The 16,242-nt window shown below is 39.7% G+C and overlaps 1 protein-coding gene across 1 annotated transcript in view; it reads right to left on the bottom strand.

The window, feature by feature from the left end:
- Nucleotides 1–16,242, bottom strand: part of tp53inp1 (tumor protein p53 inducible nuclear protein 1) — a 34,771-nt gene that overhangs the window by 8,254 nt on the left and 10,275 nt on the right. Inside the window, exon 3 of the mRNA XM_072570191.1 lies at nucleotides 12,151–12,493. Coding sequence (XP_072426292.1) covers nucleotides 12,151–12,493 — 343 coding nt within the window. The remainder of the gene's footprint in view (nucleotides 1–12,150; nucleotides 12,494–16,242) is intronic.

Raw genomic sequence — 16,242 nt, 5'->3', positions numbered from 1 at the left:
TATTTACTTACATATTTAAGTTTGAGAGAATGGTTTGCAAATAGTGCTGCATGTTGTGTATTCATCAGCCAACTTCTGACCTTACAATGGAAGGAAGATAATTGATGCAGCAGTTGAAGATCGTACTTGGAGTAAGAGAATTGTCTTTGAGTAACCACAACTATCTTCCTTTGTGCTAAGTATGACTCCAATCTGCAATCCAAAAGTATCTCAAGCTAAACTGAAGTCCAACCAAAGTCACCATCAACCCACGTTCCTTAATTACCACACCAGACATCAGATCAGCCTTCTTGAGTAAACCAGAGGAAGGTGATTAGCCCAGACTGAGTCCCCGGCTGTTCACTCAGATCCTAGGTGGACCAGCTGATGTAAGTATTTGCTGAGATCTTTACTCTTTCCTTGCTGCAATGTGAAGTCCCCACCTGCTTCAGGAAGACCACCATCATCCCAGTACCAAAGAAAACACATGCAACGTGCCTCAACGATTACAATTCAGTAGCTCCGACCTCCATAATCATGAAGTGCTTTGAGAGGTTAGTCATGGCCCACATCACTTTTAGCCTCCAAGCCTACCTCAATCCTCTGCAATTTGCCTACTGGCAAAACAGGTCCACAGCTGATGCCATTTTCCTAGCCCTACACCTATCCCTGGAACATCTGCAAAACAAGGACACCTACATCAGGTTCCTACTCACCGACTACAACTCCACCTTTTACACCATAATCCCCGACCAGACTAATCTGAAAACTCCAACAACTAGGTCTCGGCTCCGCCTTCTGTGACGGGATCCTCAGCTTCCTAACCCACAGACAATAATCAGTGAAGATAGGCGACAACACCTCCCCCACAATAATCCTCAATACTGGCCTCTTCACAAGGATGCGTACTCATTCAACTAATGTACCTCCCTCTACACACATGACTGTGTGGCCAAATTTCATACAAACGTCATCTACAAGTTTGCTGATGACACTACCGTTGTAGGCCAAATATCAAACAATGATGAATCTGAATACAGGAAGGGGATAGATTGCTTGGTGCTGGTACAATGATAACAACCTTTCTCTCAATGTCAGCAAAACAAAAAAAAAACTGATCATTGGTTTCAAGAAGAAAGGAGGAGGATCCCTATTTACATCAATGGAGCTGAAGTGGAGAGTGTTGAGAGCGTCAAGTTCCTAAGAGTATGATAACCAACAATCTGTCTTGGACCACCCACGTAAATGCAATGGTCAGGAAGGCACATCAATGCCTCTTCCTCAGGAGGCTTAGGAAATTTGGCATATCCGTAAGGACTCACACCTACTTTTACAGATGCACCATAGAAAGCTATCTGTATTGGTGCATAATGGCCTGGTACATCAACTGCTCTGCCCGGGACCATAAGAAACTATAGAAAGTTGCGTGCACAGCCCAGACCATCACTGAAGCCAACCTCCCATCCATGGACTCTAATTACACTTTTCATTGCTGCAGAAAGGCTGCCAACATCAAAGATCCTGCCCACACCAGTAATACTCTCTTCAAACCTCTTCCATCAGGCAAAAGATACAGAAGCTTAAACATACGTAACAACAGGTTCAAGAACAGCTTCTTCCCTGATGTTATTACAGTGCTGAATGGACGTCTCTAATTTCAAATCTAAATGCTGATCTTGCTTTTGTGCACCTCCTGTACAGTTGTTACCTTGTATGCCTGACTCTAAGTACCTTCTGACCTGTACGCCATTGTTTACTATGATCTGCCTGTACTGTACTGCTTGCAAAACAAAACTTTTCAGTGTACTTACATACATGTGACAATAATAAATCAAATCAAATCAAATCAAATCAAATCAAACTACTTCTATCTTGGAGGACAAGGGCAGCAGGTACACCTCCATTGGCAAGATCCCCTCCACACCACTCCCAATTCAGACTTGGAAATATATCACCATTCCTTCAGCGTTGCTGGTTTAAAATCCTGGAACTCCCTCTTTAAACACCACTGTAGGTGTGCATACATTGTGTAGATTGCACAGATTCTTGAAGGCAACTCACTAACTCTGTTGAATCAGTTAATTATTATCTGAATATCTAGTAAATACATCCTTTACAATAGATTGTAGAGCTTCTGTGAAAAAAAGGGATGCAAATATTTCCATACTACTGGAGGTTCCATGTTTTCTCTCTCAAGCAGTGGAGTTACATTTGCAATACATAGACACAACTGCAGAATTAAGAGAATTTTGAAAGAGAATCAGCAACACACCCATCATCTCTTTCAACATTCTAGGGTGAAGGTTATTGGATCCGAAGGATTCATCAACTTTCAGTCCCATTAATTTTTCCAATAGAATCATAGAGATGTTCAGTACGGAAATACTCTATTTATCCCATCCGTGTCCCTCATGATTTTATAAACCTCCATAGGGTCACCTCTCCACCTCTGACGCTCCAGGGAACACAGCCCCAGCCTGTTCAGCCTCTCCCTGTAGCTCAAATCCTCCAACTTTGGCAGCACCCTTGCAAATATTTTCTGAACTCTTTCAAGTTTCACAACATCCTTCTAATGGGAAGGAGACCAGAATTGCATGCAATATTTCAAAAGTGGCCCAACCAACGTCCTGTACAGCCGCAACATGACCTCTCAACTCCTATACTCAATACCCTGATCAATAAAGGAAAGCATATCAAAAACCTTCTTCACTATCCTATCTGCCTGCGACTCCACTTTCAAGAAACAATGAACCTCACTTCAAGATCTCTTTGTTCAGCAACACTCCACAGAACCTTATCATTAAGTGTATAAGGCCTGCTAAGATTTGTTTTCCCAAAATGCAGGACCTGGCATTTATTTAAAGTAAACTCTAGCTGCCATTCCTCAGCCCTTTGCCCATCCAATCAAGATCCCATTGTACTCTGAAGTAACCTTCTTCACTGTTCACTATACCTCCAATTTTGGTGTCATCTGCAAATTTACTAACTATACCTTTTATGCTCACATCCAAATCGTTTATATAAACATGAAAAGTAGTGGATCCAGTAACTATCCTTGCGGCACAGGCCTCTAATCTGAAAAGCAACCTTCCATCACCACCTTCTGTCTTCTATCTTTGAGCCAGTTCTGTCTCCAAATGGCTAGTTCTCCTTGTATTCCATGAGATCTAACCTTGCTAACCAGTCTCCATGGAGAACATTGTCAAATGCCTTACTGAAGTCCACATAGATCACGTCCACCGTTCTGCCCTCATCAATCCTGGATGTTACTCAAGTTTGTGAGACATGATTTCCCACGCACAAAGCTATGCTAACTATCCCTAATCAGTCCTTGCCTTTCCAAATACAAGTAAATCCTGTCCCTCAGGACTACCTCCAACAACCTGTCCACCAGCAATGTCAGGCTCACTGGTCTGTAGTTCCCTGGCTTGTCCTTACCACCCTTCTTAAACAGTGGCACCTCGTTAGCCAGCCTCCAGTCTTCCGGCACCTCACCTGTGACTACCAGTGGTACAACTATTTAAGCAAGAGTCCAGGAATAACTTGCTTATCTTCCCACAGAGTTCAAGGGTACACCTGATTAGGTCCTGGGGATTTATCCAATTTTATGCATTTCAAAATATCCAGCATTTCCTCCTGTGTAATATGGACATTTTTCAAGATGTCACCATCTATTTCCCCACATTCCATAACTTCCATGTCCTTTTCCACAGTAAACACTGATGCAAAATACTCATTTAGTATCTCCCCCATCTCTTGCAGCTCCACACAAAGGTCACCTTGCTGATATTTGAGGGGCCCTATTCTCTCCCTAGTTACCCTTTTTGTCCTTAATGTATTTATAAAAACCCTTTGGATTATCCTTAATCCTATTTGCCAAAGCTATCTCAAGTCCCTTTTGTGCCCTCCTGATTTCCCTCTTAAATATACTCCTACTGCCTTTATATTCTTCCAAGGATTCACTCAATCTCTGCTGTCTATACCTGACATATGCTTACTTCTGTTTCTTAACCAAAACCTCAATTTCTCTAGTCATCCATTTTCTATCAGCCTTTTCTTTCATCCTAACAGGAATATACTGTCTCTGGACTCTATCCCATTTCTGAAGGCTTCCCACTTTCTAGTCATCCTGTTACCTGCGAACAATTGTCACCAAATCAGCTTTTGAAAGTTCTTGCCAAATACTGTCAAAATTAGCCTTCCTCCAATTTAGAACTTCAACTTTTTGATCTGTCGATCCTTTTCTTAAATTTTAAAACTAATAGAATTGTGGTCGCTGGCCCCAAAGTGCTCCCCCACTGACACCTCAGTCACCTGCCCTGCCTTATTTCCCAAAAGTCAAGTTTTGCACCTTCTCTAGTAGGTACATCCACATACTAAATCAGAAAATTTTCTTGTACACACTTAAATTCCTCTCCATCTAAATCCTTAACACTGTGACAGTTCATAGTGATAGAAGCTAAAATTCCTGACCATAACCATCCTATTATTCTTACAGATAACTGAAGTGTCCTAATAAATTTGTTTCTCAATTTCCCACTGACTATTAGGCAGTCTATAATACAATCCCAATAGGGTGATCATCCCTTTCTTATTTCTCAGTTCCACCCAAATAACTTCCCTGGATGTATTTTCAGGAATACCCTCCCTAAGTACATCTGTAATACTATCCTTATAAAGAATGCCACTCCCCCTCCTCTCTTGCATCCCTTTCTATCCTTCCTATAGCATTTGTATCCTGGAACATTAAACTGCCAGTCCTGTCCATCCCTGAGCCATGTTTCTGTAATTGCTATGATACCCCAGTTCCATGTTCCCAACCATGCCCTGAGTTCATCTGCCTTCCCTGTTAAGCCTCTTGCGTTGAAATACATGCAGGTTAACTTCTCAATCCTACCTTGTTCTCTGCTTTATCTCTGCCTGCCCTGACTGTTTGACTCGCTCCTTTTCCCAACTGTACCAGTCTCAGATTGCATTTTTAAAAAATAATTCTAATTTGTTTTAGCTCCACACGATTACTAGACCCTAGAATATTAATTATCTCAGGGATACATTTTGTGTCTTGCTCTGTGAAGACAGGCACAAAGTACTAATTAAGCTTATCTGCCACTTCGCCATTTCCTAATATAAACTTAACTGTTTCTGCCTGCAATGAGCACACATTTGTGAATCTCTTCTATTTTACATGCCTGCTTGATTGGCATCACACCTACAAACAAACATTCTCTCCTTCCATCATCGATGTTCACTAGTAATAGCATCTACCATTTACAAGACACATTGCAGAAATTCACCAAGGTCCCTTAGATGACATCTTCCAAACTCATGACTGCTAACAATTCAAAGACAAGGGCTGAAAGTTCCTCTCCAAGTTAGTCACCATCCTGATTTAGAAATATAGCCTTCAGGGTCACGGAATCAAAATCCTCAAACTCCTTCCCTAACTGCATTGTTGGTCTATTTACAACATGTAGACTGTAGCACTTCAAGATGGCAGCTCACCATCACCTTCACAAAGATAACTTGGGACAGGCAATAAATGCTGGCTCAGCCAGGGATGGCAACATCCCATGAATGAATAAAAAAACCAATGGAAGTTTTCTAAATCCATTTATGTTGTTATTTTACATTCTGATTGAATTCCTCTTTGTTCATCAATTTCTTGGTCCTCTTTTGTAGAGTTCTAAAATTCTCCCAAACTTCAGGCTTACAACTTGTTTGGCAACATTATATGCCTCCCCTTTTGATTTAAAGTCTATCTTTACCTTCCCTTGTTAGCCAGGGCACTCACACCTTTGTTACTTAAAAGAATATGTTTTGTTAAAATCAAGAATTATTTCATTAAGTACTGGCCATTAACTATTTACCATCAAAACAGCTACAGCCAACTTCCTCCTCATGCATACAGATTGATATTGTTTAGCTCAAGAAGCTAGTTTCAGATCAAAAAACATTTTTGTTTAAACATAATGGAAAATTCTATCATATTATGGCCATTATTCCATCAATATTCTTTTACAATCAGACTATTAATTAATCTTTTCAGATTACACAAATGCTACTACTTCTAAAATTATTTTCTAGATCAATGTGTTGAGGAAGCAACAAGGGCCAGGTTCTCACAAACACAATCAACAAAGTCTTCGTCGACAGCATTGTTGCTCATGAGATTTACTCATTTGAAAAGTAGACTATTTAACTATTTAATGGCCTATAAACCATTTCTACCAATGTCTATTGCTACTTGCTATTTCTTACCTTCAATCAAGTTATACATCCTGTTGGTTTGATTTGACGTCCTGACAAAATTATACTGACCGTTCCCTTTTTGTCTAACGCTTCCAAATGTTGATCATTCTTTTGATATCTAGTTCCCAGTCTTGGTTATTCTGCAGCTATATCTCTGTATTAGCAAATAAATTTTACTTCTACTGGCACTGTCAATTCACCTATCTTGCTGTGAGTGCTATATGTACACGGATGGAGTGATTAATTCTGCCTTTAACATTATTCCTTAAACTGACCCTGGTTGATTTGAGATTTTGTTTCTATTGCTTTCCACTTTCATTCACAGTTCTTCTGCATTCCATACCAGCTTTGTTTTTATTGTGTCTGAATTTCCTTTTGGGTTCCCATCACTTTGACAAGTTAGACTAACCCTCTCAACAACACCAACATATTGCCTCATGAGGACATTAGTCCCCTTCCTGTCAAGACGTAACCTGTCCTTGCACTGGTTCCAGAACCAGTCCCAATGCCCCAGAAGTTTAAAGCCCTCTCTCCTGTTGCCATTTTACTAGATATTCATTTGTTCAATCTTCCTAATTCTACATTCACTAGCACGTGGTACTGGGAGCAGCTTGAGATTACTTCTTTCAAAGTTCTGTTTTTGAATCCCTTCCTTAGTTCCACAAATTCTTTCAGGACTTCTTCCCACTTTCTACTCATTTCCTTGTTGCCAGTGTCTATTATGCCTACTAACTGTTTGTGCAAGATTAGATTCCCTACCGTGTGGAAACAGGCCCATTGGTCCAACAAGTCCACACCGACCCTCCAAAGAGTAACCCATCTGGACCCATTTCCCTCTGACTAATGCACCTAACACTATGGGCAATTTAGCATGGCCAATTCACCTGACTTACACATGTTTGGATTGTTGGAGGAAACCAGAGCACCCGGAGGAAACCCACGCAGACACAGGGAGAACGTGCAAACTCCACACAGACGGTCGCCTGAGGCTGGAATCAAACCCAGAGCCCTGCTGCTGTGAGGCAGCAATGCTAACCACTGAGCCACTGTGCCGCCCTGTTCATTCTCTGCTAAAAGAATCTCCTGCATCCAGTTTGTCACATCGTCAACCCTGACTCCAGAGAGGCAACATACTGATCTGAAGTGACATCCAGAACCACAGAAACATGTGTCTGTTTCCCCAGGTACCTGAATCACCTATTATTATCCTTCCAAGCTCCTTCCCTTCCCAAGGAGCTGAATCACTTGCAGGATCACAAGTTTGGCTCTTGTTACATTCTTCTGGTCATCACCCTCACCAGTATCCAAAATGGAAAAACAATTAGCCTGCAAGATAAAAACAATAAGCCTGCAGAACCTGCTTAATCTCTCGAGACAGTCTAGCGACCAGTCACAAATTTCCTCTGCTTGCTTGGACTTGATCTGTAATGTAACAATTTCATTAAACGCGCTATCCACATTGTTCTCAACTTCATAGATGTACCATAGTGACTCCAGCCAAAGCTCAAGTTCCAAAACCCAGAGCTCAAGTTTTTGCAGTTGGAGACACTTGCTGCACACTATAATCTAGGCCACATAAACTGTCCTTAACTCATGTGGCACAGGGTGGAAACTCCACATAGCCAAGCTATCCTGCCCTGCCTTAAGCATGCTTTTAGTCTACTTACGTGAAGGTGGAGATGAAAAAACAGAACTAAAATGACTCATCAGTCGGTCCCAATGAACCTACGTCTACCTTGCTGTCTGCCTTCCTCAACATCTGTTTCCATTTCTGGGATAGGCCCACCCCCAATATCCATGACAAACCAATCGATCCAACAGTTATCTGAACTACCCATCCTCACACCATGCTTCCTGTAAAGATTTTATTCCATTCTCCCAGTTCCTCTGTCTCCACCACACTTGTTCTGATTATGCCAACTTCGAGAAGTGGCCTCCCAAATGTTCATCTTCTTCTTCAACCAACAATTCCCCAGCACTCTTGTTGATTGAGCCCTCACCCATCTCCTGCACTTCAGCCCTCACCCCCCACCTTCCCTCCCACAACAGCGATAAGTCCCCCTTGACTTCACCTGCCATCCCAACAACATCTACATCCAGAGACCATTAGACGCCATTTCCACCACATCCAGCAGGATGCCACCACCTCCTCACCACTTCCCTGTCAGCCTTCTGTAAGGAGAAAGTGAGGACTGCAGATGCTGGAGACCAGAGTTGAATTCCTGAAGAAGGGCTTATGCCCGAAACGTCGATTCTCCTGCTCCTCGGATGCTGCCTGGCCTGCTGTGTTTTTCCAGCACGTTTTTCAACTCCAGCCTTCTGTAAGGGCCATTCCCTCCAGGTCCACTCCTCCTTCACTGCCAAGCACCCCCAAAGCTCCACAGCATCTTCGCCTGCAATCGCAGAAGATGTAATACCTGTCCATTTACTTCCTCCCTCCTCAGTATCCAAGGACCCAATCACACCTACCAGATGAAGCAGTCCTTTACGTGCATTTGACACAATCTAGTCTACTGCATTCGCTGCTCACAACATGACCTCCTCTACATTGGGGAAACGAAGCTTAGACTGAGTGATTGCTTCACAGAAAATCTATGCTCTGTCTGCAAAAAAGACTGAGTTGCTTGCCAGTTCAACACACCACTCTGTTCCATGGCCAACATCACAGTCTCAGTTTTACTGTAGTGTTCCAGCGCAGATCAGTTCCCACTTGGGAACTCTTCTGAACTCAGTACTGAGTTCAACAATTTTAGGGCTTGAGGCATCTTCACATGTGCTTACTCCAATTTCCACACACAGGCCTTGTTATCACAGTCTGCTACTACACATTACCCATCGTTAGCCACGAATTGTCCACTAATAGCTATGCATTCTCCCAGGCTGATGGTTAGCCATTCCTTTGTCCATCTGTTCTTCTTCTCTTTCAGCTCTATCTCCATGTATCGTTCACTCTTTACCACCTCTCCCCACCCTATCTTCTGCCTAAACACTAACCTTTTCCTAACTCCCATCAGTTCTGAGGAAGGGTCATTGAACCCGAAATGTTAACTTTGATTTCTCTCCACAGATGCTGCCAGACTTGCTGATCCTTTCCAGCAAATTATTTTATGTTTCTGTCTCTCTCTGTCTGACTTACAGTCTTTCTCTTGCCAATTCATCTGGACCAATGGTTATTCTACATATTGATAATTACTATCTGCTGAATATAGGGAAACTTCCTTTTTTTGCATAACCATCACACATGGTTTTGGGAAGTTAACACGCCATCATTTTAAGTGTATCAAATAAATATAACGTTCCTATGATTATATGTACTTGCTACAAGTAAGGAATACATAGCCAATTGAATTGGTGCTGTTTTTGAGAGTCTTTCAGTGGAAAATTACTTACTTTCTGGAAAGAACTATTCTACAACTCTGTTTGAACAGATTATAAAAGTGCGGCTCACACTTCAGAGTGATCTGATCAGAGGAATAAAAAACAGCTGCAAAAATATCATACGAGCATTTTAGAAAAAATTAACAAAAGAATAGCTGAACCATATGGATTCAATTATCCCTTTAAGAAAGCTTTTTTTTTCAAATTTTAAACAATGTAAAAGGAGCTCTTGTTTAGGTTGAACACGTGCACTGCAAAATTAAAGCTAAAAATTAAAAATTAAACCAATTTTTTTTGGCAAGTTATCTCGTAAGAAACACTTTGCCCTGACATTATGTAGTAATCATTCATTGCTACTGCACATTGCATTTATTTTGCATTCCGTGAGAACTGAAAACTTTAAAAGTTTTAAATATGATTTTAGTCTTAAATTGTCGAATAGTCAGTTTTACCATTCTTCAAGTTTATTTAATCTGATCAGGAGAAAGTGAGGACTGCAAATGCTGGAGATCAGAGCTGTAAATGTGTTGCTGGAAAAGCGCAGCAGGTCAGGCAGCATCCAAGGAGCAGGAGAATCGACGTTTCGGGCATGAGCCCTTCTTCAGGAATGAGCTAATTCCTGAAGAAGGGTCATGCCCGAAACGCCGATTCTCCTGCTCATTGGATGCTGCCTGACCTGCTGCGCTTTTCCAGAAACACATTTTATTCTGATCAGGACCTCCTTATAAGATTTTTTTATTCATCCACACTTTTCAATGCCCACAATGCAAGTTTAAGCTTTTCATTTTATCAATGACAAACAAAAAGACAAAGAGGTGCAATTACATATTCTTAGCAGGTATGTTCCTACATTACAAAAATACCATTAATTTTCAAGCTAGATTACTAGTTTGAAATGTATCATTTCAAATAACACACAAAGTTTCTTTAAATCATTTATTGGTAAGGTAAAGTCACAGTAGTCTCACCAGACCATGGGCTACTCTCTCATTCGTGAGAGAAACATCTGGTGGTGGTTTAAACTGGGGGTCACTGTGCCTTAGATAATGGGGGAGATTGAGAAGGTAGGACATACATGGTAACCTCAGCCAGTGCAGGATCTGAGCCCACACTGTTTGGTTTGTGATGCAGAGTGAGGCAATCACACAGCCAACTGAGTCAACCAACCTACTGTAGTGAGTACTTATCATCTATCGTTAATTGTTCACGAGATGGTTACAACGCCATTGCAGAAGTCACATATGGTGAGGTTTCCTTCCCTGAAGGATAATTGTGAATCTTTGCAATAATCCAAAAGCTTCATGGTCATTACTGATATTGACTCTTTATTCTGCATTTATTTAAATTGAATTTGAATCCCCACACTGCCAAGATGGGATTCGAGTTCATGCTTTAGAGCATTGAGGAGACCACATTTGGCACACTGTATACAGTATTGGTCACCGTACTTACAAAAGGACGTTAATGCATTCGAAGCAGTTCAGATAGGGTTTACTAGCTTAATACCTGAAACAAGTAGATTGCCTGATGATAAAAGGTTCGACAGGTTGAGCCTTTGGAGTTTAGAATTAAGGTGACTTAATTGAAACATATAAAGATCCTGACGGGACTTGACTGAATGGATGCAACGTCTAGAACTAAGGACCATAGTTAAATATAAGGAGGCACTCATTTAAAACAGAGATGAAGATTTTTTTTTCTCTCAGAGATGTGGATTTTTGACATTCTCCTCCTCAAAATGCAGTAGTCTTTAAATATTTAAACACAGAGGTCGATAGATTCTTGGTTATCAAGGGGTGAAAAATTATTAGGGCTTTTAAACCAATGTAGAGTTGAGATTAAAATGAGATCAGCCATGATCATATTGAATACTACAGTAGGCTCAAAGAACAGAGAGTAGTTTACTCTTGTTCCTTGTTCATATGTTTGTATGTCTCCAGACAGATCTATGGATTACTGGTCCTGTAGGATAACCAGAATGTCAGCTAACCCAAGCAAATGTAATCAACTTGATGTTGGTTAGAAAAGGAAATCATGTCTCTCCACCCAACTACATGTGGAGTTTAATATTAAAATCCAAATAATGTTGATCAAAGGAATCTTATGCATTTGTTTTATGAAAGATGACAGGTTTTCAAGTTTTAAAGAAATATAGTTGCACAATCAAGGCTCAGCTTTTGGGCAACTTTACAATTTTCATTCCTCAACAATTCTTTGGTCAAGACATTATTACTCGAAAATCTAAATATCAATCTGTAGTACAGTTTTGAGATTGCCATATTCTATTTTTGTAATAAATATTGGGACTACAATAGTCTGTATTTCAGTTCTAGTATTCACCAAGTTCATCACTCAACATGCTGTGAGTTAGACATTCATGTCTCGAGTTTCTGCTCGATCAAAATAAAGTTTCCATGTTTTGTAATTTAAAGAATGTACATTTTGTAAATTTAAAAAATTAAAATATGATCAGAAGTTCTCTTTCTCATGTAACTCCCAATTTGTATTTTATAAGTTTCAACATCACCATTTCTACAAACCTACCTGATAGTTTCATTCTCATATTCAACAGACCTGCTGTTCTCTCTCATATTGCTTCGGACATTGTGCACTGTATATACAGACATGCTGGGGTGTTCAATAAGAAGATTTTCCATTGGACTGGTCTCCACCTGCACTGGGGCATGACCACCTGCAGTGAAACATGGGGGAGGGGTAATGAACCAGCTCTCCTCCAAAGTACAGGAGTCAAGCTGAAGAAAGCAAGGGTCACTGCAATTGCCGAGCAACTCAAGAGAAGAGGTTGAAGAAGAGAAAATAGCTGATTTTGGAGAGCTTTCTCTGTCAATGCCATCCAATTCTTCTCTAGAGAATTCAGTGCAAGCATCTAACAAGCAGTCAAGTTGTGTTAGAGTGAGGAGACAGAAAAAAAAGGGGCATGCAAGTGGCAAAGCATTAAAGTTTAAAAAATGAAGCAGGTATCAGGGATAGGATGAGAAAAGGAAACATTTATTAATTTTATTTTATAATAATCCCGCAGATTATATTCAATACATATTTGTACACACATGTTGACAATAAAGAACAAAGCATTACAATAAGTTATGAACCTACAGAATTTTCCAATCATTAAGTTGTGCCACTTTTAAAAACAAATATTATGAACATGAACTGATGTATACATACTAACCGAGCATGGTTTCAAAACACCATAGTAAACATCTTCCTACAATTAAAGTATACTGTGCCTTCAACATATTTACAGCATTAAATAAAGTATGCTGTACCTTCAACACGGCTTGAAGAGTGGAATATTTTATATATTAAAAAAGCATACAATTAAACCTTTTATGCAGCACGTCTTTTATGTAATATTAATTTCAATATTATTACATGAATTGTATTAGCAATGACTATTGAGAAAGATGAGTAGAAATGTATGAGTTAAATTTGATAGTTGAAATTCCAAATATTATAAATGCCATGATACAATGAGCCTATGAGAAAGTGGCCAAATCAAGAGTACAGTACAGAACTAAGATTAATGATGGCCTGGAGTTTTGAAATTGCAATGACAGCAAAAACTGTCAGTGTTCACGATCATTACTTTGTGAAACTAACAACAACTTGGAGTGAACTACACATTTGCAATTAAATGCAAAAATCTGGAAATTGATGCCACCAAATCCCTCCTCCCTCATTTGGGTCCACAATTGATTTCAGCCTGACAATCAGGTCAATGAAAAATCACTGACAAGAGCTTCCTTATTTCCTTTTATTACTTTTGCTGCTAAAAGCTCTTAAAAATTGATGCACCTTGTTGAAGGAGGTACACCTGGGTTTTTAAACAGTATACTAATTCATTTATTTTTGAACAATGTGTCTAATCATGAAAACAGATTTTTCACAGACTCAAAATAATCCAAATTTTTATACTATTTCAGTTCTACATTAATCTTATTTGTATGTCTCAACCTTTACTTCACCTTCTGCAAAATTTAAAAAGGCAAATGATAAACATTGCTTGTTACTTCCTGTTTTGCTGTCTACAATATATTTAGTTGTTTGACCTGCTTTGATCTTTACTAGGCACCATTCTCTAGCTAACATCAGAGTGAAATTAATGTCAGGGAATGTGAAACCCACAGTATAGGGATTATTAGATTTTTATGGCAAGTTTTCTTTGAGATTTTTGTGGTAAACAACATTATTTCACTGAAGGTCTCAAGTTCAGTTCTTCGTTTCTGTTGATAGATTATCCTAACTGGTAGTCAAATGGAAATGCTATAGTTGACTTGAGTATCTCGAGACTAGAGCGCACAATCCTGATCATCATCCAACAGCCAACTGCTGGAAAAGATGTGTAATACAGGAAAAGGATCAGTCCTGGCAACATATATATTTAATAGTATGGTTGCAAATAAATTCCTGGTATTCTTTCACAAGTGGTGCAATATAATTGGATGAAGTGTCTTAATTAAATACTTGAGTGCTCTAATTGCATGCATACTGTTTTAATATCCAAAGACTTATTATGCAGTACAAATTGGTTCCAAGATATGTAAATGAGGGCCATAAATTCAACTGCACAGTAAGATACAGCTGGATACAAATGTAGCACAGACAGGATCTCAAATCTGCAGTCAGTAGCCGCTTCACCAAAATAACAACTTGGGAAAAAGTGGCTTTGAAAATTTGTAGAATACCTATAAACAAAAACTGCAAAAATTCCACTGGGAATGCATTTTAAAACCTTTAAAAATATCATTGCTACATTCTCAACTCTACATCGCTATTTCTGTTTGCTTAAAAACAGATTCATTTCATTAAAATTACTGAAAAGAAACTGAGAGTTTACATCTGTTACTCTATTGTAAGATACAAAATAGTTTTGTTTTCACAGAAGCACCTGTCCCAGAAGAACTGTATAGTGGTCCATAGAGATCTCAGTAGGAGATTTGCCCAGTAAGCTTGTTTCACCTTTCCACCAGTTTGTTCCTGATCCACATCTCAAACATATTTACCTGCCTTCATTGCGTATCCCTTGACATTCTTGATTGTAGCCTTGAACATTTAAATTGACCCAGCATTCAGAGGGAATTCCCAATGTCCAACACCCTTTGTACAGAAAATGTGCTTTCTGATTTAATTATAGAGTCATAGAGAAGTACAGCATGGAAACAGACCCATCACCCTAACTCGTCCATGCCAACCAGATATCCCAACCCAATCTAGTCCCACCTGCCAGCATCTGGCCCATATCCCTCCAAACACTTCCTATTCGTATACCCATCCAAATGCCTTTTAAATGTTGCAATTGTACCAGCCTCCACGACTTCCTCTGGTGAAAACGTTGCCCGATTAGGTCTCTTTTATATCTTTCCCCTCTCACCCTAAACCTATGCCCTCTAGCTCTGGATTCCCTGACTTCAGGGAAAAGACTTTGCCTATTTATCCTATCCATGCCCCTCAATTTTATAAACCTCTATGAGGACACCCCTCAGCCTCCGATGCTCCAGGGAAAATAGTCCCAGTCTGTTCAGCCCCTCTCCCTATAGTTCAAATCCTCCATCCCTGGCAGCATCCTGTAAATCTTTTCTGAACCCTTTCAAGTTTCACAACATCTTTCCGATAGGAAGGAGACCAGAATTGCAAGCAATATTCCAACAGTGGCCTAACCAATGACCTGTACAGCCGCAACATGACTTCTTAACTGACCAGCTTCAATTTTATAATTATGCTGTCTTGTTCTGGATCACTTAAACCGAGGGAATAGTTTCAATTTATTGAATTCAATGCCTAAATTTTGTTTAAAAAAAAAACTCAAAAGAAAATGTTGTGCTTGAACCTGTGATCAAACCGAAATAAACATCCCAGTTCAGTAGATGTAACTAACGAAGAGAAGCATTTGATACTGGATTTTCATGACATTGAAAAGGACATATTTAATTATCCAACATGAGTGACAGAGTTTTGAAGCATCCTCGATTAATAAGAGATCTAAGCTACAGCCTATTTATAGAATAGCCAATTAAAGTTGATTTAAATAAAAATGAAAAATATCGAGGCAATTCCATAATAAAATTTATGGAAAGAAACACCACTATTTGTAGATAACTCAATCTCTTAATTTTTTTTCCTATAAATTCCCTGATACGAATATCACTGTCTGGGTCAGCGTGAGTGGCTTGTGAGGGCCATTTTAAGGGCAGTGAAGAGTCAAGCACATTGCTCTGGTTTGGAGTCCTGTCAAGGCCAGATCAGGTAAGAATGTTGGATTTCCTTCCCTGAATGACATTAGTGAACCTGATGGGTAGTTACAATCAACAACAGTTACATACTCGCTGATACACATTTTTAAATTCTAAGTTTTTATTGAATACAGATTCCACCTTAAGCCATGGTAGGGTTCAAACCCAGATCCCTAAAACACTAGGCTACAACTCTGGTTTACTAGCCTAATGACATACCACTACTCAACTGGCTACCTTGAAAATCCCTAACTGAAACAATTTGGTTAGAAGCAATTTGGCTAGATGTTTTGTTATGTGCTGTGTCTAATGAGATGTCACACTGATCTGCTTAAAACAACACAAATAACTAGTGCTATTCTGAATTTGAATTCATTTAGAAATG

This window comes from Chiloscyllium punctatum, chromosome 5, assembly GCF_047496795.1.
Source record: "Chiloscyllium punctatum isolate Juve2018m chromosome 5, sChiPun1.3, whole genome shotgun sequence".
Lineage (NCBI taxonomy): Eukaryota > Metazoa > Chordata > Chondrichthyes > Orectolobiformes > Hemiscylliidae > Chiloscyllium > Chiloscyllium punctatum.
Note: the sequence above shows the minus strand (reverse complement) of the source record. Positions and strands in the feature narration are given on the sequence as shown.